This window comes from Conger conger, chromosome 18 (genome assembly GCF_963514075.1).
Source record: "Conger conger chromosome 18, fConCon1.1, whole genome shotgun sequence".
Taxonomy (NCBI): Eukaryota; Metazoa; Chordata; class Actinopteri; order Anguilliformes; family Congridae; genus Conger; species Conger conger.
The window spans coordinates 15,152,623-15,175,545 of record NC_083777.1 but is presented as its reverse complement, the minus strand read 5'-3'; the positions used below and the strand labels follow the sequence as shown (position 1 = coordinate 15,175,545).

The 22,923-nt window shown below is 43.5% G+C and overlaps 2 protein-coding genes across 2 annotated transcripts; both read left to right on the top strand.

Annotated features, from left to right (window-relative positions):
- The first annotated feature begins 1,159 nt into the window (after nucleotides 1-1,159).
- Nucleotides 1,160-17,367, top strand: sft2d1 (SFT2 domain containing 1). The gene is made up of 8 exons (XM_061228084.1): nucleotides 1,160-1,364; nucleotides 2,892-2,978; nucleotides 5,244-5,326; nucleotides 8,921-9,002; nucleotides 9,934-9,969; nucleotides 10,120-10,178; nucleotides 13,564-13,593; nucleotides 16,598-17,367. The coding sequence occupies exons 1-8, from the start codon at nucleotides 1,299-1,301 to the stop codon at nucleotides 16,635-16,637; spliced, it is 483 nt and encodes a 160-aa protein (XP_061084068.1). The 5' UTR covers nucleotides 1,160-1,298; the 3' UTR covers nucleotides 16,638-17,367.
- Nucleotides 17,368-19,484: 2,117 nt separating this feature from the next.
- prr18 (proline rich 18) lies at nucleotides 19,485-21,095 on the top strand. The gene has a single exon (XM_061228442.1). The coding sequence runs from the start codon at nucleotides 19,630-19,632 to the stop codon at nucleotides 20,416-20,418; it is 789 nt and encodes a 262-aa protein (XP_061084426.1). The 5' UTR covers nucleotides 19,485-19,629; the 3' UTR covers nucleotides 20,419-21,095.
- Nucleotides 21,096-22,923: the final 1,828 nt, after the last annotated feature.

The following is a 22,923-nucleotide window of genomic DNA, read 5'->3' as shown; positions in this document are numbered from 1 at the left end:
ATAAAATGAATAAAAATAAAAAACGCGCACGCTGTAGGCTTCAAGGGATAATATTTCTCCCCTCTTTGTGTTGGAATGCTTGAGAATCCGTTTGAATTTATATTATATATGTTATTATTAGGTCTGCTGGTTGCAGAATAAGTGCTCAAGAAGACATCTCATTTTCTCTAAACATAGAGAATCTCATTCTGATTATTCAGCTACTACCTTATGTGCACGTGTCACTCAAGGAAATATAACGTTGAAATGCTGTATGATATGAATTGTGTTCTTAAGTCGCAGAGAAGGAAAACTATGCACATCCCAGATGTGTGCCAATAACCTTTGAGAGGCTCTTCTGCATAGCAGTGTTGTAACGCTTGGTTGTTTGAGTTACTGTCACCTTCCTCTCAGCTTGAACCAGTCTGGCCATTCTCATCTGATCTCTCTCGTTAAGAAGGCATTTTGGCCCACAGAATTGCCACTCATTGAATGTTTTTTTTAGTTTTTTCATTTTTTTTTGTACCATTCTCTCTAAACTCTCGAGACTGTTGTGTGTGAAAATCCCAGGAGATCAGCAGTTTCTGAGATATCCTATCTAATTCTTTTTAAAAAAATGTGTGGGTGTGTGCTTAGTGCCACATATTATTTTTTAGAATTGGACAAACACTGTGCAAATGATTAGCCTGATAGTAAAATACGTTTGTATATAATACATTTAAATGTATAATATAAATGTGTACTGTACCAATGTTCAATCTCGCTAACCAATCACCCGTCATACCTAATTTAGCCCCATCTGTTGGTTAAAGGTATGTACTGCAACAACAAAAAATATTTGAAATATGCCTATTAAAAATAATACTCCCCATAAAAGTCATATTTGTTTTTTGTTATTTTTAAATGTGAACTTGGAACATTCTACAGTATTTCAATAGTTTAAAAAAAAAATCTTAGACGAACAAGATTCCTTCAAGTTAGCTAAATACAGTAGAGATTAAAGAGGAAAAAGCATATGCGACTTAATAAGATAAAATATCATAAACTCTCAAATATTTCCTCTCTCAGCCAATTAGAAATAGCTTTTGTACTGAAGTATATCTGCAAGTGGAAAGTACCTAGGACTACAGTGTCCAGGAACCCTTTGTTATAAGCTACAACGAGTTGACGTCATCACGTACAGAGACAGTGGAGCCAGCCCCATGACTTCGCTGACAGTAGTGAAGTGTAAACGCGAAGTTCTAGGAAGTGAATGGATTGTAACACTTTAGTGAAACAGGCCAAGAACACAGGGATTTGCACGAAGAATTAGAAAGGTAATGGACAAGCTTCGTAGTGTGTTGAGCGGTCGGGAGCAGAACGAGGAACAAGGACTTACTGCTCAGGTAAGTTATATGCGCTTAAAAATCTCCCTGCTTTTACTTCAGGGAGTACAGGAAAGTTGCAACAGCAGCTAGCTAGCTAGTTTAATGACTTTTCAACTAACTTACTACAATGTATGTGTGTCTTAAATCTATGTAGCCTACGGAGCTAACGGCTATATTCATGACTGGGAAGCCAATAAGTTATGACCGTTAACGATATCGGATTTCTTATTTATCAGCTAACTTAGCATAACTAAATAGTTTATAATAAGTCTCGAGCAGTATTGAATATTGAGTATTTCGACAGCTACCCAGCTGTAATCGTAAATAGGAACAAATAATGTGAGTTATGTAGCTATCTATTAGACCAGTAATGTAGTATGTTGCATCATTTAATGCGGCCGTTTTCTTTCATTCTTTCGGAATGAATTATATTTTATGCAACACTCAAGGAAGGAGCACTTCAGTTACTTTCGGTTGACGTTGGTGAGACAAATGCCGCTCGCTGGTATAATTTTCTATGAACTATAGTGCTGGTTAATATTTATCTGCATTTTGCTACCTTCCACATGCTTTCACCAGGAAGCAATGGATCAGACAAGGTAAGATGTTCGAGCCCCAAGTCTCCACAAATTCTGCCCCTGTGCACTGATACTGAATCAGCATGTTTCTTTGACATGTCACGCCTGGGGTCTGGAGTGCAGGTTTGGTACGCTGATCCTGGATCAGGAGGTTGCAGGAGGCATAACGTGCTGAGCTTTGCTAAGTGTATGATTGACAGGCCCTAACGTCATTTTCGTACATATGGAGGATTCAACAAAGCAACAAGACTAATTGAACAGAGACAGTGGTCTACATTTGTAAATGAATGCAGGAGAAATTTCCAGAAAGGTTAGATTTAACAGTATATTCAGTTGAATGCATATTGAACGATGTTGTACAGACAGGGCATTACAAAAAGAAGTATTTGGAAGTGAAAATACATTTCTTATGTTGTGCACAGTGGAAAATGATCTCGCAGACATCATAGTTTCACCTTTTCAGTTGTTGACATTTGTGTCCAGGGAGCTCGTAAACTGCATGGTCATGTGACACCAAAAAAAACAAATTGGGTGAACTTTATTCAGCTTGCTGCCAATGTTCAGTCTGAACCGTTTCTGTGTGAAATAATTGTTTCCCTGACATGCTTGGGGCGGAGCCAACAGGAATCATGGAAAAAACATTTCAAATGTGTGACTGAAGATGCAAATCCACTCTGCCTAGGAATTTGCTGCAAGTTGGGATCCTTTTAGAGTAGCTGCTGAGACGTACACACTATCGCCATGTCATATGTGTGAATGTATGCGTGCGTCTGAGTGGGTGCGTGAGAGTTCATTTGCGTGCATGTGCACATGTTTTGTGCATAGAAAGGTCTTAAACGTTATATGTGGGTAGAAAGGTCTTCGGCATTTTGCAGCGTTGGGAGTTTTTAGGGGAAAGGCTGTCGGAACGAGTGGCCTCGGGACAGTGAGGAGCGTGACCGGAGACATCCTCTCTTTGTTCTCTCAGGTCCTGGACGCCTCCACACTCAGCTACAGCACACGACTCAAATGGTTCGTCATCTGCTTCGCTTCCGGAATCCTGTGCTCCATCCTTGTGAGTGCCATTTCCATCTTTCCTGGTTCTTTTTTTTCCATTCACGCTCTAAACCCAATGAGCCTCCTCCCCCAGCTATCGGGATGGTGACTTCACTGGCCTTAAAATGAAGGAACACTGCTTTCCTTTATATAGGACGCTTTTCCAATCATGCAGTGCTTTAAGTCTGAAACATTTGTGTGACTAGTGTTTGTTGTACTCCTTGAGAAGTCATAAACTGCTTCAAGTATATACATTCTCATAATTCCTCGTCCCAAGTTGGAATGACAAAACACAAAAACTGTGTCCTGCACAAATTCCCATGACATGTATTGCCCTTTGAAATGTGTCCCTGCTTCACTGTGCAGTTCATGAGCACTGGAGGACTGCTTAGCTGACACAACTGATGCTATTAGATCACAGGCACCAAGCGACCTGGAGAGAGCATGACTGTTAATGTTGCCGCAGCTGGTGCCTTCTGTATGCCTTTGAGGGCCTTTGAGACTCACTGACATGAATGCTTTACACAGTCACTGAATTTCAGCCTGGATAACAGCTGCCTTTGGCCCTCACTGTGATCCTTACTTTTACTTTCATTTACTGAGGTGTGTGTCTGTGTGGGCCTGTATGTGAGAGATTTGTGGTTAGATTTCAGTATTACATTATACATATTGAACTACTGCAAATGTAAGAAGTGCCGAAGGAGAAGCTTTATGTTTTGATTGAATCGTTATGACCCATATTATGAGTCTCAAATGAGAATCTTTAGGTTTTGAATTTTACTTACTCTATTACTCTGAAACACTGTTCTCTGTCTTTGCCCAAAGCCTTATCTCTCTCTCTCTCTCTCTCTCTCTCTCACTCTGTCACTCGCTCTTCTCTCTTCTCTCCCTCCCCCACTCAATATTTTTTCTTTGCTGAATGTGAACCAGACTGATAGCAGCAATATGGAGGTCACAAACTGACATTTCTCACTGTGGCAGATAAACTACTTTGAAACCACTGGGCTGAAATAGACTGAGGGTAGTCTGGATGTGGGCATGTCAGAGCAGGCAGCCCTTTTGTAGCGGGCTGTGGAGTTTCAATTCTCATTAAAGCCTCTGAGCACTTTCACAGGGATTCACAAACCTCTTTACTAACATGCATCGCAGCAATGGCTTCTTTTTTAGGGCCTTAACAGTTTCAGATTCAGCGTTTTATTCCATAACCCAAACTTTATTCACGACACTGCGCCTTACTTCTAAAAAACATAAAATTGTAACTTTGGGTGAAAAAGAAGATTGTTAAACACCAAATAAATATAATGAAACCCATTTTGGCATGAGTATTTTCTAGTGGTTGTTTAGGAGGAATGTGTTGCATGATGTAATGTAGTTTATCACCACTAGGTGATGCAGTTTATCACCTTTTGATTTGGAGTAGTTTACGCCTGAGTGTTGCAGGGATGGTATGTAAGTGTATCTTAGAGTTTAACTTTCATCCTGTCATGAAGTGCACATATACAGCATAGAGCAAGCGTTTGGTTCCCATTTGATAAATTAAGGGTGAGAAAATAATATTTGTTGGTCCTTTTTTAAACAGTCACAATCGTCATGCTCCATAGTTGTGTGTCCAGCCAAGACGCTCGTTCTCAGTATAGTGATGCCACCCAACAGTTAAGATGAAATCCTGACCCACAGAAGAGTTCACAGCGGGGTCACCTGGGGGGTGTTCCCCGGCCCGCTTCACAGTAGCGCCACCTCTGGGTAACCGTGGCTCTTCTGTAAAGTGTCAGTAAAGGACAGTCTTCTGTGAAAAGCGCTATACAAATACAATAGAATTGAATCGTTAGCACAGCCTTCAGTCGCCGTGTAGTTCAGCCACACTGCAGTGTGGTAAATAAACAGCAGCCTGGTTCTCATGCTAGTATGGAGGGTGGACATCGTAGCTAGGGGGCAAGCCTGCAATTGTGATTTGGCATTCAGATTTTTGGAGAAAATAAAACAGGGAAATAATAAGAAGACCAATAATGGCTTGCAGGGAATCCAGGATCCTATGAAAAAATATGACTCGGGTGATAAAAAAAAGTGATAATCCTCCTTATCGATACAGATATTTTTGGGCCCTTTTCAGCCAAGGGCCCTCTGAATTACTGCCCCTTTATAGCACACAACGCTGTCCCTGGTGTGTGGACACTACTGGTGCCTGTAGTTGCTGATAAAGTACGCTGGTGTGAAGGCTGTCTTTGAGAAGGGCCCACTGGTTCATTGTGGTGACTTATGTTCGTTTTTATTTAACTGAAAACAGGGGACAGCGTTGCTCTTCTTGCCCAAAGGCATGCATCTCTTTGCTGTGTTCTACACCTTGGGGAACGTCGCAGCCTTGTCCAGGTAAGATGTGCCTTCAGCTGGAACACACACCCGCCTGCATTATGCGTCCCTGAGTGATTCCTTACCTCAGAGAGAGACGTGTGAGTGTGTGTGAGTGTGTGATTGAGTGTTTGTGTGAGTGTGAGTGAGTGAGAGAGCGTATGAATGTGTGTGAGTGCGTGTGTGTGTGGGTGAGAATGAGAGTGAGAGCATGTGAAAGAGTCTGTGACTGTGCATGTGAGAGAGATGTGTGTGTATGTGTGTGAGTGAGAGAGACGTGTGTGTGTGAGAGAGAGATAGCGAGCGTGTGAATGGGTGTGTAAATGTGTTTGTGAGTAAATGAATATTTTTAATTACATGCTTTCTTTGCAGACACGGCAGTAGAAAGACGTAGGCTTATAATAGTTTGTTCTGGCCATGTGTTTGCGTGGGGCTTTATGTTCAGAGCTTTAGCAGTAGCAACAGGAAAGTGAGTTCCTGAGCCCCTTAATGAGGGGGAAGCTGGGACAGGGCCATTGCATTCCTGTTAGCGACTCACTGATTGGAACCAGTCACTGCATTTTTTCTGTATGGAACAAATTATTTTCGGGGGTGTACATCAGACTGATTAACCGCGCTCAACAACCCCTCCCCTCACCACGGCACTCGTAAAGCTGCGCTCCTCCATCACTGGTTAACGGCTTAACCTTCCTGTGTGTGTGAGGTAATCGTGCCCTCCCCACACTCCTGCTGACATTTTGTTATTGTTAAATGTTTCAAGCCTGTTCGTCTGGAACACCGCTGGCTAAAATAGCCCCAGGTAGAGTTAATCATTTTAAAACGCGCCTTTGCTTCGGTTTCGTAACCTGGCACATGCTTGCGAATGTATTTTTTTTGGCAACAAATGCATCAAATTTACCATCTCGTCTTTCTCGTCTGCTGTATGACAGAGTGAGAAAAGGCACACGCCCTGGAGCTTTAGGATAATTTAAAATGAACAGTTATTTCTGGCTGAGAATCGGGTGTATGTGGGTGTGGTATGAAAACCTTCCGTGCTCAAAGATGACGTCGACACACTTGTTTGTTTTAGTCAGTCCTGGCAGGCAAGCACCCTCAGTACCTGCTCTCTTTAGACTGACGGTGACGGAGGCGCTGTGGTTGGCTAGCCGCGGCGTGCGGAGTTAGCGTAGGGTACATTAGCCGGAAACGGCGAGTGCAGCCTCAGTTTAACCAACGCCACACCTGAACAGAGCGACTGCTGTGAGCAGCTGCTTATCTACACGACATTACCTCTGATGCATCTCATGAGAACGACGTGCTTCTAACATCACATATGCTGTTTATGCTATATTATGCTAATTCAGTCAAGTCTTAAACAGTAACCATCAGTCCAAACAAATATAATTGACACAATGCAGAAACAAACTGAAGAACTGAAGAATTTCACCCTTCTTGAGTATTCCCCTTTTTTATATTACATGTTAGTTTCCCATTTCCCTTCACCGTTTGCTGTTCTGCTAACTTGAACATAAAAACACCCCAAATTTCAAACAAAGAATCCAGACAGCAAGCTGGGTTGCCATTTGATTAAAATGATTATGCCTGTCCTTGACAGACGAGTTTAATTGACTTGAATAGCGAAAACGGATTGAAAACAGATGGACAGATTGCTAAATGTAGTTGCTCAAAACAGTCTGAACATGCAGCTCTCTGACCACAGTGTCAGCAAATGAAGTTGTGCTGCGATTGAAAATCTCCCATCAGTTGTGGGAACCCCAGTCTTCTCCCTCCAAACTGCGGCCATGCACCACGTGTCTCACGTGCGCCCGTGTACTGTGAGAGTGCCCGCGTGCGCACGGCGTGTTTACGGCCTTTAACGGTGAAATGGGTTCCTTTCAAACCCACGTGAGCGGTCACGCAGGGAGAACACCCTTCACTAAACAACCCCGCTTGTCCCTACTGGTCAGTATCATCGTCTTCATCCTTGGACTTCAGCGTTCTGTCTGTCCGTCTGTCTGGTTTTTACTGCAAGAGTTCAGCAGGATTCGTCCTCTCTGTGTCCTGTGTCGTGGACGCCAGACCAGTTTGATGACTGAATGTCTCAGGGCTAAGGAAGGCCTACAATAATTACATGCCTGCGTGCTGAAGTGAATGCCTCACTGTGCAACTTTCTCTTTTAGACCATACAGCAGGAATGTAGGTCATAGAAAAACACTCATGGAAAAAAAAAAAAAGGACCTTTTGTTTATTAGATTTAAGAGGGCCTCAAATTACAAACAACACAATCACACAAGTCAGTCATTGAGGGCTCAACATATCAGGCGGTGTCAATCCATAAAGGCAGACTTACAGACATGAATGCACAGAGCAATTTAAAGCATCTACTGTAACGAATGGAAGTGATCCAAAAGTCAATGACAGTGGTGTAATGCTTTGGAATGCGTTTGGCTAAATTACCAGCATAAAGGCATTTCTAACTGTGTCCTCCCTGAAGATCCAACCATTATGGGGTTAGCGGTGAAACCCCGCCTTAGTATCCTTCCCAGCTGATTCAACCAACTCAGCTAACACATGTCCAACATTATTTTAGGACAGGAGCGGCTGGATGGTCCTGGAGGGCCACAGGGCCTGCTGCTTTTCATTGGTACTCATTAATATACCTGTTATGTGATTAATTAAAGCAATTAAGCACAGAGTGAAGTCACCTGCCTGTTTTTTTGGGCTATAAATTCAGTGCTTTCGTTCCAGTGAACGGCCTCTGCCCCCAGGTCCCGGGTTAGCCTGCCCCTGGTTAGCGTTTCCACGGGAATGTCATGCGGGTATGACTTGGTGGCTGTGCCTGAGTGAGAGTTTGTTTTCAACACTGCCTGATATTTCTGCTGAGGGAATTTTGAGTTGTCCCAGAAGACAGTGAAACCCAAGAACAGTGCTGCCAAGAGGAAGCACAATCATTCAACTGCCATTTTATACAAAAACATGCCTTTGGGATTTACCCCTACCATTACCCAAATACAGTTAATAGGTAATGGTAGGGAGGTCTGCCAGAAGGATCTGCTCTTACTCGCTCAGACAGTGGACAGTGGACAGACAATGGATGTTGTTGTTGTGTTAATGAGTGGAGGGGCAGGTGGTCATGTTTTAGGCCAAAGGTCTGTTTGCTGGTGTAGCCAGTGCAGTTTTGTTTGGAAAAAAACTGCTACAGACCCTTAAGCGGACTGTTTCAATTGTTCTGTCAAATCTGCCCGGCAGCACTGTTGGACAGGTTTGTCTGCATGGTTTGGACAGCGTTTTAAACTCTTTTCTTTTTACTTGTTGCATTACTTGATTGTACCTTTGGGACTTCACATGTACGTGTGACACGTGCGGGTCCCTTGGCCTCCATTGTGGCTCTGGCCCTTACGCTGTATGTGTACATGTGACACGTGCTGGCCTCCATTGTGGCTCTGGCCCTTACGATGTATGTGTACATGTGACACGTGCTGGCCTCCATTGTGGCTCTGGCCCTTACGATGTATGTGTACATGTGACACGTGCTGGCCTCCATTGTGGCTCTGGCCCTTACGATGTATGTGTACATGTGACACGTGCTGGCCTCCATTGTGGCTCTGGCCCTTACGTGTTCCTGTCTCCCTGCAGCACCTGTTTCCTCATGGGACCCCTGAAGCAGCTGAAGCGCATGTTTGAGCCCACCAGGCTGCTCGCCACGTGTGTGATGCTGGTAACGTATCCCCTGCCCTCCGCCGTCTCATCTTCCCCCGGCCGCAGTCCGATTCAGGCCATCCTCTTTCTTCTAAACTCATTTTACCGTTTTTTTTTTTTTTCCCCTCTGTTTTTCTCCCAATCCAGAAAGCCCCATTGTATTTCAAAGCCGGTCTCAGGGCTAGAGCCTTCTCTATCCGTTCAGAACACAGACAGGCTCTTGCTCTCCGCCTAAAAATATCCCGCCGTGTTTCTTTTCACCACGTCGTTCTCCAATTGAGTTTGCACAGTCATCGAGCCGCTCGTGTGCAAAGAGACGTGGTTGTCATGCCGACCGAAGCCCTCTCTCCTTGGGAGCCACAGTGGCCAATCATATGCGACCCTGCCCCGCTGCCCAACGCAATGAACGCAGACGCAGTTTGGTTCCATAACAGACTGAGGAGCCCGGCCGGACACTGGCACAATGGAGGCCTACCTTGAGATATTCTAATGGTGCCCTTCACTTTTATTTTTCAGTGATAGAAACTCAGTTAGAGCCCTGTCTGCTTAGACATCAGCATGTCCTTTATGGAGATCATTTTGCCATACATCATCCCAAGCCTTTTAAGTGGTTTATTTCCAGCTGAAATAAAAGTATTTAAATTCTTTAGACAACCTGTCTGTCGAAGCAACACATTTTTCACAGATCACTTGAAATGTGTGCCTTCAGAAGAGTGAATGTGCATTATCTTCTTCCCAGACTTCTCAAGCCCTGATGGCTTCCTAACATATTGCCATTTTCGATTAAAGATCTGAAACTCATTAGACTACCTCCAAAGAGCATATGCTGTTCAGGGTTCCAGTCATATTGGTCTTAGTAAAACAGTTTCAAATCACTCAGCTGTAAATACAGTGACTGTAACATGCCTCACATTATCAGTCTAATCATACTTTGTGTTTTTCCTTCTCAGCTCTGCTTCATATTGACTTTGTGTGCTGTCTTTTGGGTAAGAGTAATTTCATTTATGTATTTGTTTGATTTTCAAAAGTATGTTTGTATATAATGCTGCATATATAATGTGCATATAATGCTACATGCTAGTGAAGTGTAAATGGCATTTTGGTGAAATAAGTGTTGCTGTATATTTTTCTCGTAGTGGGATAAGAAGGGGCTGGCCATTATCTTCTGCATACTCCAGTTTTTGGCGATGACATGGTAAGCCTATTTTGTGCTCGTCTCTCGCTTCTTGCTCTAGCTAGAAACAGTGAGCTCATTATTTTTGAAATAACTGGCTGTTTTATTTTGATGCATACACGTACACAGTCGCTTTTTAATCATTACTGGAGCTGATCATAGAGAGCACCATGGTAACCGTTTTGGCGGAGGTTTATAGCCCACTCTAGGTGAGATTTGTCAGAGCAGTAGTGAAATTCTTTAAAGGAAATGGTTGACAGTGCATCTAGCTCTGTCCTGTGAGAGGTGTAAGGGGTGGTAAAATGCCCCCTCTCCAGGGGACTGGTAGCGCCCTAAGGGGATGACCAATCAGGAGCTGAAAGAGGTAGGGTGAGGTTATTTCCAGGACGCCTCCCTGCCTTCACCTCAGGCTGTGGGTTCATGTGTGTTTCTGCGCTGTTGCTAAGTCATGCAGTGTGGATTACAGAGGCAGATCTCCTGCTGACCTACTCTGCAGGGCCTTGTGTGAGACCCCAGCTATCTCCAGCACATGCTCAATCCTGTTTGGCAGTAAAAGCCTTTAAGACGGATGGCGCGTGCGATCAACGTGCCGGGGCTTACTTCCCCTGAGGGTCCCTCTTCTCTCCATAGAAGCTGGAGCGTCCTTTCCCTGGAGCGGAGGAGAGGTGGCGATCTTTCAGAACAGGGCTCTCAGTTCGTTCCACAGACGTCCTGGAACAACCCGTCTTTAAGGGTTTCCAGCTGTACTGGTAAAGGCGTGCTCCCTGGGCACGGTCTTGGCCCTGTTTTTATAAACATGTTCATTCAGGTAATGCCATTGTGAATTGGTCCCATTAGCCAACATGTAATTGAAAGCGGCGCTTTCTGGAGGGGAAACCACAAGAGGCGAAGACTGTACAACAACACCTCCTTGCAGCAGACTCCTAGAGCAGGTCCTCTAATGCGGTTCAGCTGAGACGCGTGCGTTGTGAAGAGGGAGAATCATACACTCGCTGAGATTGGAGGTTCGGCCCCTCACAGTGAGTGTCGTTCAGGGCCACGCTCGGTGACGTTCCCTCGTGAAGCTAACGCTAGCTGACATCCGCGCGCCAGACGGCATCTGCGGTCTCAGCCTGTCGGTGACAGCACGGGGACAGGCCTGCGGAGATCGCTGGGATCACCATGGTTACAGAGGAACCCCCCCCCATTCCTCATTCCACGGAGGGGGATGGGTCTCACTGCCGTCAGCAAGCTGAATGCGGGGTCTGGGGGGGCGAGCGTGCTAACCGCTAATCGAATCTGCCGTACGCGTCACCACAGAGAGGGGAGGGGGGAGGGGAGGGGGGGGGGGGTGCGTTGGGCTTCCAGATGCACGCAGCAGTGACCAGGTGTGTGTCAATGCAGATTAGTCAGCTTGTGATTAGTCACTTAAGAGAGAGTGTGTGTGTGTGTGTGTATGTGTCAGAGAGAGGCTAGGGGAGGTCATTGTGAATGTTTGCACTTAGTCATCTGTTCCTTAGATTGTGGAACAGTTTGATGAATATTAATTTTGTTATTCCATAATCTACAAAAAAGTAAAAGGAAGCGATCGTCTTTGCTTCTTTGTGGGCTGGCTGATTTCTTTGGTCAGCTGAGCTGCTTATCCTGTTGGCCTGTTGACTCATCCTTCCCTCCTCAGGCCCACTGACACTGCCCTGTCAGTGGAACGGCAGTTCACACAAAGTCCATGTAAAAGTGGAAACCGTGTAAATCCTCTCGGGTTCAAACACATAGCAGGCATGTCATTCCTCAAGGCTTGGTCTCGCTCTGTACCTCGCTCTGAGGTTCCCTTGACCAGGCTCAATGGCTACTGTGTGTGTGTGTGTGTGTGTGTGTGTGTGTGTGTGTGTGTGTGTGTACACATGTTTGCTTTTGCGTATGTCCGTGTGTGCATGTGTGTGCGTGTGCGTGTGTGTGTGTGTGTGCGCGTGTGTGCATGTTTAAAGCATCGGGCACATCCTACCCACCTGCCACAAGTGACCCATAAATCACTGGGTCCACTCATGTCTTCACCATCATTTCTAGTAAGAACATTGACTTCCTCCTTTGGCATCGCCATGGCAACCGCCTGCAGCACACGTCAGTGCACTCGAGTGCCGGACAGTTCCCGGAACCCTGCCCGTCTGTTTGGCCCCGTTCCACTCTACTGTAGACAGGAAATCTAGACCCCGTGCCACTCTGCTCTAGACAGGAAGTCCAGAACCTGTGCCTCTCTACTGTGGACAGAAAGTCTAGACCCCGTGCCACTCTGCTCTGTACAGGAAGTCTAGACCCCGTACCACTCTGCTCTGTACAGGAAGTCTAGGCCCCGTGCCACTCTACTGTGGACAAGAAGTTGAGTGGCTTTCTCTGCTGTGGAAAGACTGCAGGCGTAGCAAAGCTCCTCAACCAGACTCTCTCAGAGGGGCTCTCTTCTGTCAGCTGAATATGGATTTGGACTTTTTAAATTAGGGAGTTTCCCTCATTCACAAACACATATTTTCGTATTTGTTCTTCCTCAAAATGATGCAGTCTACACAGTGCTGTTTTGTGGTGTATGTAAAGTGTTAATGTGAACACTCTGTAGGCCAGCAGCACAGTCTCTCAACGTGACTCACTGCTTCTAAAAGCGATCACTCTAAGGAGCCATGTCTCTGTTCCCCAAGCAATGTTCCTCTCCCTTCTGTGTTATATGTGATGTTATGGTTTCTTTAGAAGAAACTGAAAAATAAAACGCACTCTTACAAATTTGGTAATCCTGTGGCCATTTAACCTGTTCCAAGGTGATTTACTTCCACCCTAAGACATATTTGAAAATTCAAATGCAGGCAGATCAACAAAACTGAACAATGTAATCCATTAATAATAACAATGATCTGTTCTCGTCTCATGAACTGAAACAGCATGGACATAACACGAAACGTACAGGGGGCATCAAACGTTCAATAAAAATAACTAAGCATGGCCGTCGATTGATTGGTGTCAGTCAGATATGACTTTCTTTTCACCATCAAACAATGACATTTTTTGCCCTTCTGATTTATGTAATAATAGGGCTGTTATTAAATGGTTATGTAAGATTAATTTTGCATTAATGTTGGGCCCAGATTATATCCCACCGCTGGGTTTAAGCGCTTCCCCTGCTCTCTCTCACGCTTATCTGTGACGTTTAAATGGATTTTAGGCACTAAATCTGGGAGTTTTTTCCCTTTGAGCTGGCTCCAGTCCTGTTCAGCTCGGGGGGAAGGTATACATCTTTTCCCCCTGTCCCCTGATGACAGGGGCCTGTAATCTGGTTAAGTAATAGGAGAAAATGGCTTTGGTTTACTCTAAATTACTGCCGTGTCGTTTCTCCTGGTAGAGGTCAGCAGTGCTGTGCTTAACGTCTTTTCTCCTGTTTCCCTCATAGGTACAGCATCTCCTACATTCCATTCGCCAGGTGAGAACTCCTTGTTCACATCCGTGTTTGTCCTTGGGTGTGGACCTGGGTACATTACATAATTGTTTTGGATTCAAATACTTTTTCTACGCCTTACTGAGCTTGTCTGGTGTATTGGGAACCTAGGAAGTACTCTCAAAAAGTGCCAACCCCGCATTCTGGTTCTCTTGGTTGGCTCAATTACAACAAGCAAGACCGAGCACAGAAAATTGTTTGAATCCAAAGCGATTACTTAGTTGACCCTGGTCTGGTTGGGTGTAAGGGCCATCCTGGGCCCTTGGGCACTTAATGAACAAATCAACTATCAAACAGGCACCCAAACATCATCCACATCAGCAGATAGCGACTGTCTTTTTGACTGAGAAATTGGTTAATGTGTGTGTGAGATATATTTGTACGTTTCTGCTGCCCTTTTGTCCATTAGGTGGTTGGTCTGTGAGGAACCCCTCTAGCATGTTCACTCCATTACTGCACAGCCTCCTTTGTGCACTCAAATTTCTGAAATCACTTGTGCTGTTTAGATTTGTGTGCACAAATCAGAAGGAACCAGAGCTTCTGTTTTCAGGGAATGGTTTGAAGTGTCAAATTTTTTTGAATTTTTTGTTGAATGAAACTGAGATTTTAACGGCCATTTTGTGTCCTGCCCTTGACCTCATGTCAACCCCTCCTCCTCCCCCAGTCTTGAGTTCCATATGTTCACACCACGTCTGTACATTCATTAACATTCACATAGACACGCATACACACATATACACACACACACACACTTGCACCAACAAAGATGCACACATTCTCCATCTTCAGTCTCTGTTGTAATGATACACACCCAGACACACACACTCCCTCATACTGTCATACAAACATGACCTCTCTGCCTCTCACTCTCTCCCTCTCACTCTCTCTCCCCCCCCCATACACACTCACACGTGGTGAGATGGGTGGGGGGTAGGGCAGTCCCTGAATGAAAACATGTTTTCATTTTGGCGTGTGTTCTCTAGCCATATGGCGCTGGACTCACAGTGCCACACAAATGGCCTCTTGTTTATTCCCTGGCTGGATTGTGTACGGCTACTTATGCAATTTACCTGCAGCAAATAAGAAACAAATGGCTGTTGAACATTTGTTTGAATGTGCATACACAGCATGGGTCCTAATTTATTTTTTTAGTTTCGTTAGGTCTGTTGGTAATTATTCTTGTGCACCAGATTGAGGTGTTTATTTTAGTTTGAGCTGAAGATGTATTATTTGCTGAAGGACATGGCAAACACAGCTAACCACATACTGGAGATCTAGATGCCCCACAAAAGACCAATTACAATTATGAATCCTTGGCGTGTTCAGTTACATCCGTGTTCTGGGGTTTTTGTGCTCTCAGGAGCCGTGTTTGGGTGTGTCTGAGGACAACAGGCTGAGGGGGGAGGGGGTCACTGCCTCCTCGTACAGTGTAGGAATGCCAGTGCCATATTGTCAGTGTGTCCGTTCTCCATTCCCGTGACTCCTCCTCCCTTGTATGTTGAGACCCTACACACACGCAGGCATCTCCGTAATCCACCCAAAGAGCTTAGGAGATCGCCCAACCCACGCCCACCCCCACCCCCGTCCCCACGCCGTGTCGCTACCCTGAGGGAAGAACAGGGAGGGGAGGAGAGGGGAGAGAAGGGGAGAGAAGGGGGCAGCTGGAGATTGGCCTTTAGACCCCATGTCTACCCTGCTAGCATGGCTGCGTGATGATGTTTTTCTCATCATTCCTCATCTGAGCACGATTCTTTGTTGGTGATTTTTTCGTCCCCTCCCTGTCTGGTGGAAGAGAGGCTTATTCTGTTTGTGCTCAAGTGTGGGAGCCTGGTGCTGTATGAGGTCGTGCTGAGTTAAAATCTTTACATTCTCTCGACCGCAGCCAAACAATGTTATTATTATTATTATTATTATTATTATTATTATTATTATTATTATTATTATTATGCAGCTTGGTTTTGGTAATTCAGGTGTTTGAACATGCAAGGAAACCAAGCTGTGATTGTAAAAACTGCTAGTTCTTGCGAAAGGGTCTTTAAATGGCTTAAGCTGATCTCTGTAATCACAGTATAATACCTTAATGTGGTTCACCACACTATGATTGGAGCCTTTCTCCGCCCTTTCGGCAACCTGCTGCTGTAGCAGTTTTTTATTTATTTATTGAATTCATTTTATTTTTTGAATGGCAGTTGTAGGAACCGTTGCCGTCTAATTCTATCATATTAATTATTGATTTATTGATAGAACTTTTTTAGAGGATGATAGCCTGACTTCACCTTTATTTACCATAAAGATAGAAAATGGATGATGAGGATTTGGGGTATTGGAGGTGGAAGGAGTGTTTGTAATATGAGGTTGAGTGTAAAACTACGCATCCCAGCCTTCTCTGGGAGAGAGTCACCAGCCTTTTCAGCCACCGACACTTTGCCTTCTTTGTTATGGCTTGCCCCCCCCCCCCCTTCTGGTGTTTTTAACCCTGAATGGATTCACGCCTCCTCTTGCCGTGAATTTTGAGCGAGGGATGCAGTGTCTGCATAGCAACACGGAGGGGTGGGAGAGAGGGAGAGCATGAAAGAGAGGAGAGGGAGAGCGAGAGGGAGGCAGCAGACACTCGGCTGTGTGACCTTGTTCTGCTGTTGCTGTGGTGATCGCCGATGTTGCATCATCTCCAAACCACATACCTGGAGGGGTGGGGGGGGGGAATCAATCCATCCATCTGAGCATGTGCCATATTTCTGCCAAAACGGGGATAAATATTCATGAGCTGTGCCCCAGCTGCCACAACAAAGGAGCCGTGCTTACTGTAGACACAGCTCATGCCCTGTGTTGGGCGGATGGAGAAAATAAGCTGTCAATTTCTTGATGTGAAGAGAAAATATTTGAAATCATTTCAGTATATCGTTATCCCATTTCCAATTCTACACACAAGGCTGTTTGTCCTGACTTCATGAGCGTGTTTCCCTGAAATGTTGTTCTGTTTCTTTCCTAGGGATGCTGTGTTGAAGTGTTTCACTACATGTCTGAATTAAATCATCTTACTGCCATATCCTGTGAAGACTGGTCCCGATATGCAAAAGAGAGTAAATATGTAAAATACGTTTTTTATTTAATTTGTCTGAAGATTTTCTGCCTTAAAATATACTATGAGCGATATATTTTGGAGCACAGTCAAGTCAGCCACTTTTAGAGACGATGTATACACTGCAACAAAAATAGAACGAAATAAATCTTAGTTGGTAATCTAATTTTAATTGTTAAATAATTTTTTTTACCTAATCTAACAAGATTATTTTAATTTTAATTTATATATTGCTTTGCTTCAACATCAAGAAGATTTTTCGAATCCCTGTGTCAGATAATTTTTCTTATTTTAAATTGTGCATATTGTATTTCTTTTAGGTTGCATTTTATTTACAGTATATGAACTAACTTTGCTCAGCTGTGTACGTGCGCTAGCAGAAATCAAGACTTTTATATTTTGAATGTGTTTATGCTTTGGGTGTGAGAGCAGAATGCTTGATGAACATATTTAAGAATGTTTATAGTAATATTTCCTATGACAGTGACACTATGTTTTTCTGAGTTTCTCCAACTCCTTTCTTCATTCCATGTAAAATTGGGAACAAGCCATGCTTTTTGTGTCATATCCTCGGTAATACATGCATCATATTAACCGTTTTGCACCATGTAAAGACCGTTTATTTTTACAGATAATTTTGACCTTCACTTCTTATAATAAAGTACTTGTATTCAATTCAATGTATGTCTTATTGTTGTGTTTATTATTATGTGACTGAATTCATGTTGCCATACAATGCTGCAAGGATGCTAAATGCCACGTCGATATGAATTGTGTTCTGAATCCATATCCGTCTGTCTTCTCTGACTCGCTGTGTGGAGGGCATGAGAGTGAGGGAAGTAAGATGGATCTTCCCTGCCACAAATGACCTTATTCAGCCAGCGACAGCTCAACACCCATTTCCCTCGCAGGGCACCGCAGCCTGTTAAATCCTGTGCTTATTCAGCTAAAGACACAAAGACGCGAAATTTTGTCATCCTTGTGCTTGCCCAAGTTGCGTAGTGAGCCGTATTTTATCACTGTTCAGCCGTCATTAATGCAATTTGTTCTAACGATCTTTCCCGGTTTTTCTTGCTGTGACGCGCTCCTAATGACCCATAGTGGTTCGCGCGAGCGGTCCGCCCAGCTATTTTGCGTCTATTTGAGTTGGCCTTGTGGGTGGTGGTCTGATGCAGCGGTTGCTATGACAATACAAGAACTCCTGTTTTTCTGTCGGGAGTGCAGACTGGTATGGGTTCTCCATTACATTCATGAGAAAGTGGACTTACATGTATGCACTTCTTGTTGTCTGGCCAGAGATTAATGGGTTCCCCCTTCCCCAGATTACCGTAATACTATCATTTACAGGTGAGAAATCAAGCACAAATTCCTCGCTGCAAACTTCATTGCCTTTTTTTCTTAACAGATGCCTGCAGCTTAATCCCCTACCATAAAAGGAGGGATTGTCTCAGTTAAGTATTTTCAGAAGTGTTTGCATTGAACTCCACACAGAAGTCTTTATAAACATTTCTAATCCCACATCCCACTTAATGGAGTAAAAGGGTCTTATAGACATCTTATAGAAGTGATTATAGACATTGGTGTCAATAATGCAACTTGCATGTAAATCAGATAACACCCTTAAAGATTATTTTCTCAATGAGTTTTGGTCATCTGCGGTGCTACAGTTTATTAAGGGCTTTAACTCCAATTTAAGTCTACAGGAAGTTATTAAAATTAGCTACTCATTGGTTTTCAGTTAGACCAAGTAGATATTCTGAACTAGCTTTGGGTATTCACCTTCCTAAAGTACCAATGGAGACCAGAATGACTCATTTAAATTACCATGTAAGCATTTTACATTGTTTCAGTACATCTGTATAAAAGGGTAATAAATGTTAAAATAGCATATGGTTAAAATAGCATATACTATAGCCCACCCATGAGTGCTGTTTCATTATCTAGTGAAAAAATATTTGCATTATTTTTGGGTCACTACACACTTGATCAGGTCAGTTACTTCTCAGGAATATCTTTTATATGGTTGTGTGGTCTGAAAATATGAGCTCTGTCACCTGCCCCAGGTAAAGGGAGGCTAAGTGATACTATTACTCTTAAGTGATACTATGAATGATAATGCTAAATGTCTGGATATTATAGAAATGCTTTCTTTTTTCTAGAATTTAGTGCACATTGATTGGATTTAAGATGATGGAGGTCATGTGACTTGAATGCACTTTTGCTTTATGTGTTTAGGGTCCCCATGCAGTTTGAAAATCCTTGAAAATCTCTATTTATAGACCTTTGTGTTCAGAAGATGTCCTCATATACACTCACTGAGCACTTTATTAGGTATTTACTGGACTTTTTTTTTTTTTTTTTACTTATTACTTCTGCTGCTGTAGCCTAACCACTTAGTCGTTTGACACGTTGTGTGTTCAGAGATGCTCTTTTGCATACCACTGTTGTAATGTGTGGTTATTTGCATTACTGTCACCTTCCTGTCAGCTTTGACTAGTTTGGCCAATAAATAATTTTACAGAAGGCTTACAGTTAATTTAATTAATGTGCAATCTCAATTTAATCTGAAATTATATATTTAAACATTACATACGTATCTTATAATGACTTGTATTATATCTGGGTTGGGGCTAGGTGGGCTTATAAGCGTCCAGTTTGTTCTGGCAGCACTCACACACGGGCTCTATGGGTAACGTGGCTTTGTTACTGTTGTCCTCAGCCGCGTGCTTCAGGAGCACAGTTTGGCCACGCCCACCGCCGCCCAGCGAAATAAAACGCAGGCAGCAGGCGCGCGACCACAGCCAGCGCAGAGGGTGTTCGCCTAGGAGGGTATCTCTGTCTCCTGTTAAGTTTTGCGGATGATGCCATTGCTACCAAACTCGTCGACATTTCTCCATATTTACATTTAGTTACATAGTGTCTGTCCTGTCTAAACCTACAAGATGCCTTTTCCTCCAATCAATCTACACCAGCGGATCACGTCCCCAGGGAAGGAACTGTTCAGGAAAAAGAAATCTAACATCGTGCCTCCTCAGCCTCTGCTTAGTAGTAAAATGAAAGAAGAGAATGATTCTGAGAAGGAGAAGCTATCTACGTCTTGGCCATCGGCGAATCTGAAGCAGTTGGGGCGAAAGCCACAACCACAGAAGAGCAAATTTCCCACACACGTAGGAGCTGGTGGTCTGGGAATGGAGGGCAAGAACTCCTGGCTGACGTTACCAAAAGCCTTGGCAAACTCTTGTGATAGCGTGCCGCGCTCGAGTTCTGGGGAGTCCGCCACGCAGAAGAGCAGCAAGCACTCTTCTCGGAGTTCCCTTGCCAAGGACGACGGAGAGGAAGAAATCCACTTCTCTCTGAGCCTCACCCCGGAGGCGATTCTTGTCATTCAGAAGCGCAACTTGGAGAAGCAGATGATGGCAAAACAACAGAAGTGTTGCACCTCTGCGGACTTTCGGCACCGCCGCGTCTTCCCTTCCAGACGGGCACAGGGAGCATCCAAAACGCACGTTCCTGTTGCCAAGTTGGAGAGCCCTGAAGACATCAGCGCCATAGTTAAAATCTCGCTGTTAAATGATCAGTATAAATATGACGACGTGGAGTATGAAGAGGAGGACGGTGATGTGGACGAAACAGTCATGAGGAAATGCAAAGAGTGGCTTAAAGGTGTGGAAAGTGCCGCTGCCTTTGGGAAAGTGGACAAACTGGCGACTCTTCCGCATCTAAAAAGCTGAAAACTGTAACTGGGCACTTTAAATTTCCGCGTCCAACGAAAGGCAAGGCTACTCAATAAATCAGAAGGAACACTGCTCACTAACAAGAAGGCCAGATCTGTAAACACATCTAAGTGCAACGTTTCTTTGTCTGGTGTGAGAACAGTGCTTATGTTATCTTAATTGCACGCAGGCATTGCCGTTATTTTGGGCGCTATATGCGCTCTTTCTTGCACAAGGCTTTGTTGTTTTCAAGGAGACGCCTTTATTACTCCCGTGATTGAACATTCCATTGGACTACTAAGAATTACAAGAACTGGTTAAAATGTGAATCCGGGAAATGTCGAAATCAACAGGCGGAATCCACTTGTAACATGTCTCCCGTAAACGGGGGTCCCTTCCTTTGTGCAGCCGAACAAAAGCTGTCAACGGCAGCGGCGACGTTTACGCGCCTTTCGGTAGTCGAACAAATGACTTAGATTTTTATCACTTTGCCATGTAAATGTATCTTGAGTGCGCGATGAAAAGGGTGTTATATGAACTACAACAGTGTATTTTGTATATAAAGTGACCATCTTTGTACAGTATTTATTATGCAAGGTAGCGAAGGGTAGGGTAATTGTTTGCACAAGTGTTTTTGTTTTAATTTCCCGTCCTTTTAAAATTGTTTATACGCAATAAAATGTGTGAACAATGTATGCATCGAGTCAATATCTTCAAGTTATATACAAAAAACAAGAGGAGTGCGTTCGTTTACACGTTTCCAGTGACTGAAATCTGCTCAAATTCAATAACTTTAATATGAGCCGACAACAAAGGGACTTAATGTCTGGATTTGCTTAGTCCAAATTTTAAAGAATTTTCGGGACACATTCGCAAACAAAACTGGATTGTAGCACTCAAAATCATGTGTGACTTGGATCTCTGTTGAACCCTTATTCTCTGGAGAGCTTATCCATTTGTGTTCTTATTAGTAAACTAAACCGCTTATATACGTCGAGCTATTAAGGTTCGCTTGGGACTCGCTGCTGTAGCAACATTTCTCCAGCAGATAATGATTGGCTTTGACAGATAACTGTGATTGATTGGTAAACCATACCGTCAAGTTAACAATGAACGCAACGGAGGATAAGTGGGCTATATATCATTTTACCTCTCAGTTGCTTGCCTTTTACCATATGTTCATTGTCAACGCAGAACCACTGAGCACGGTGATATCACAAAATCGCAGTATATCTTTACAGTTGAATGAAGTTGGGTGAAATGTATCAGAAAGAAATCAAATAACCTAAAGGACATGAACATTTATGACTTGTTAACGAAAAAGAACAAAACTAGTTCTAAATAAAGTAGGCTACATAGCCTTTCTAAGTTTGTGAAAGGAATGTATAGAGACATTATATGTCCGGCGCCCTCTGGTTAATGGGTGATTTGGCCCGGTTCCAAATCTTATGGAAAGTGTTCCAAATGGGAGGAACTAATGGACCTGTTCTCACCATGGCAACTAGCCGTAAACACACAGAGCAGTAGGACAAATTTCAATTTGCACATATAGTTCTGCCCTTTGGATTATGGGTTCTTGGAGAAGGAGGTGTATGTGGGGGGCTGGGGGGTTAATTAAACAGCAATGTTGTAAAATGTTGCCCTAATTATCAATGTGCAATAAGCTGAGTTTGTTCCTGTATTTGTCCAGTGGAAGAGTAAATATGGTAGCCAACAGTTTAAGCTCCAACACTGAACAAATTCCTTTGTTTTAAAGTAGCTTGACTAATGAGTTACAACCAATCCAGGTCAGGATAAAGTGGCGATGTGAGGCACGTGAAAATGTCCTTACAATTTTTGCACTTGGATGCATTCCACATTCACTGAAGCAAAATTAATTTCATGTAGAGACTGTGTCTATTTGTTTTCAGACTTGTGTTCAGCAGCTTATCCTCAAATTCTTCCCTTGGTCAAACATTTATCCTAACATATGATGTTATCTATGTTCCTGTATAATGGAAAATGGATTGCCAAAATGTATCTAAGGGGCCACTTAGCAATTTACACAATCTCATTTTACATTTAAGGGGATCTCAGTCCAGGTAGGAGTCTGCATCATAATACCCTCACTTCTACATCAATATTATAATGTTCAGTTAAGGACATTCTTATAATTTATTTACAATCTTACAATCTAAAAATATCAAAACATGTGAAACGTCAAAATGTATCAAAGATTGTACTGGGTCAGTGAGAAGTCTCAATAGAGGTTGCTATTCACAGAAGACAATTGTACGCAGGGTCTGACAGTTGCCATGAGGAAGTGTCATGATAATTATATTTTAGAGCCAGTACCCATGTAGCTTACACCGTTCCTATATGCAGTTCCTTATTGATAAATCATATATCTTTCTGACTAAAACTATACAGCCCAATGCTATCTGGTGGAAACACAGTGGCCACTGTACTTACACAATTGGGTAAATTCAATGCTGCACTGGAGCAGAATAGCAGAATATCCTACACAAGAACCACCTGAGCCAA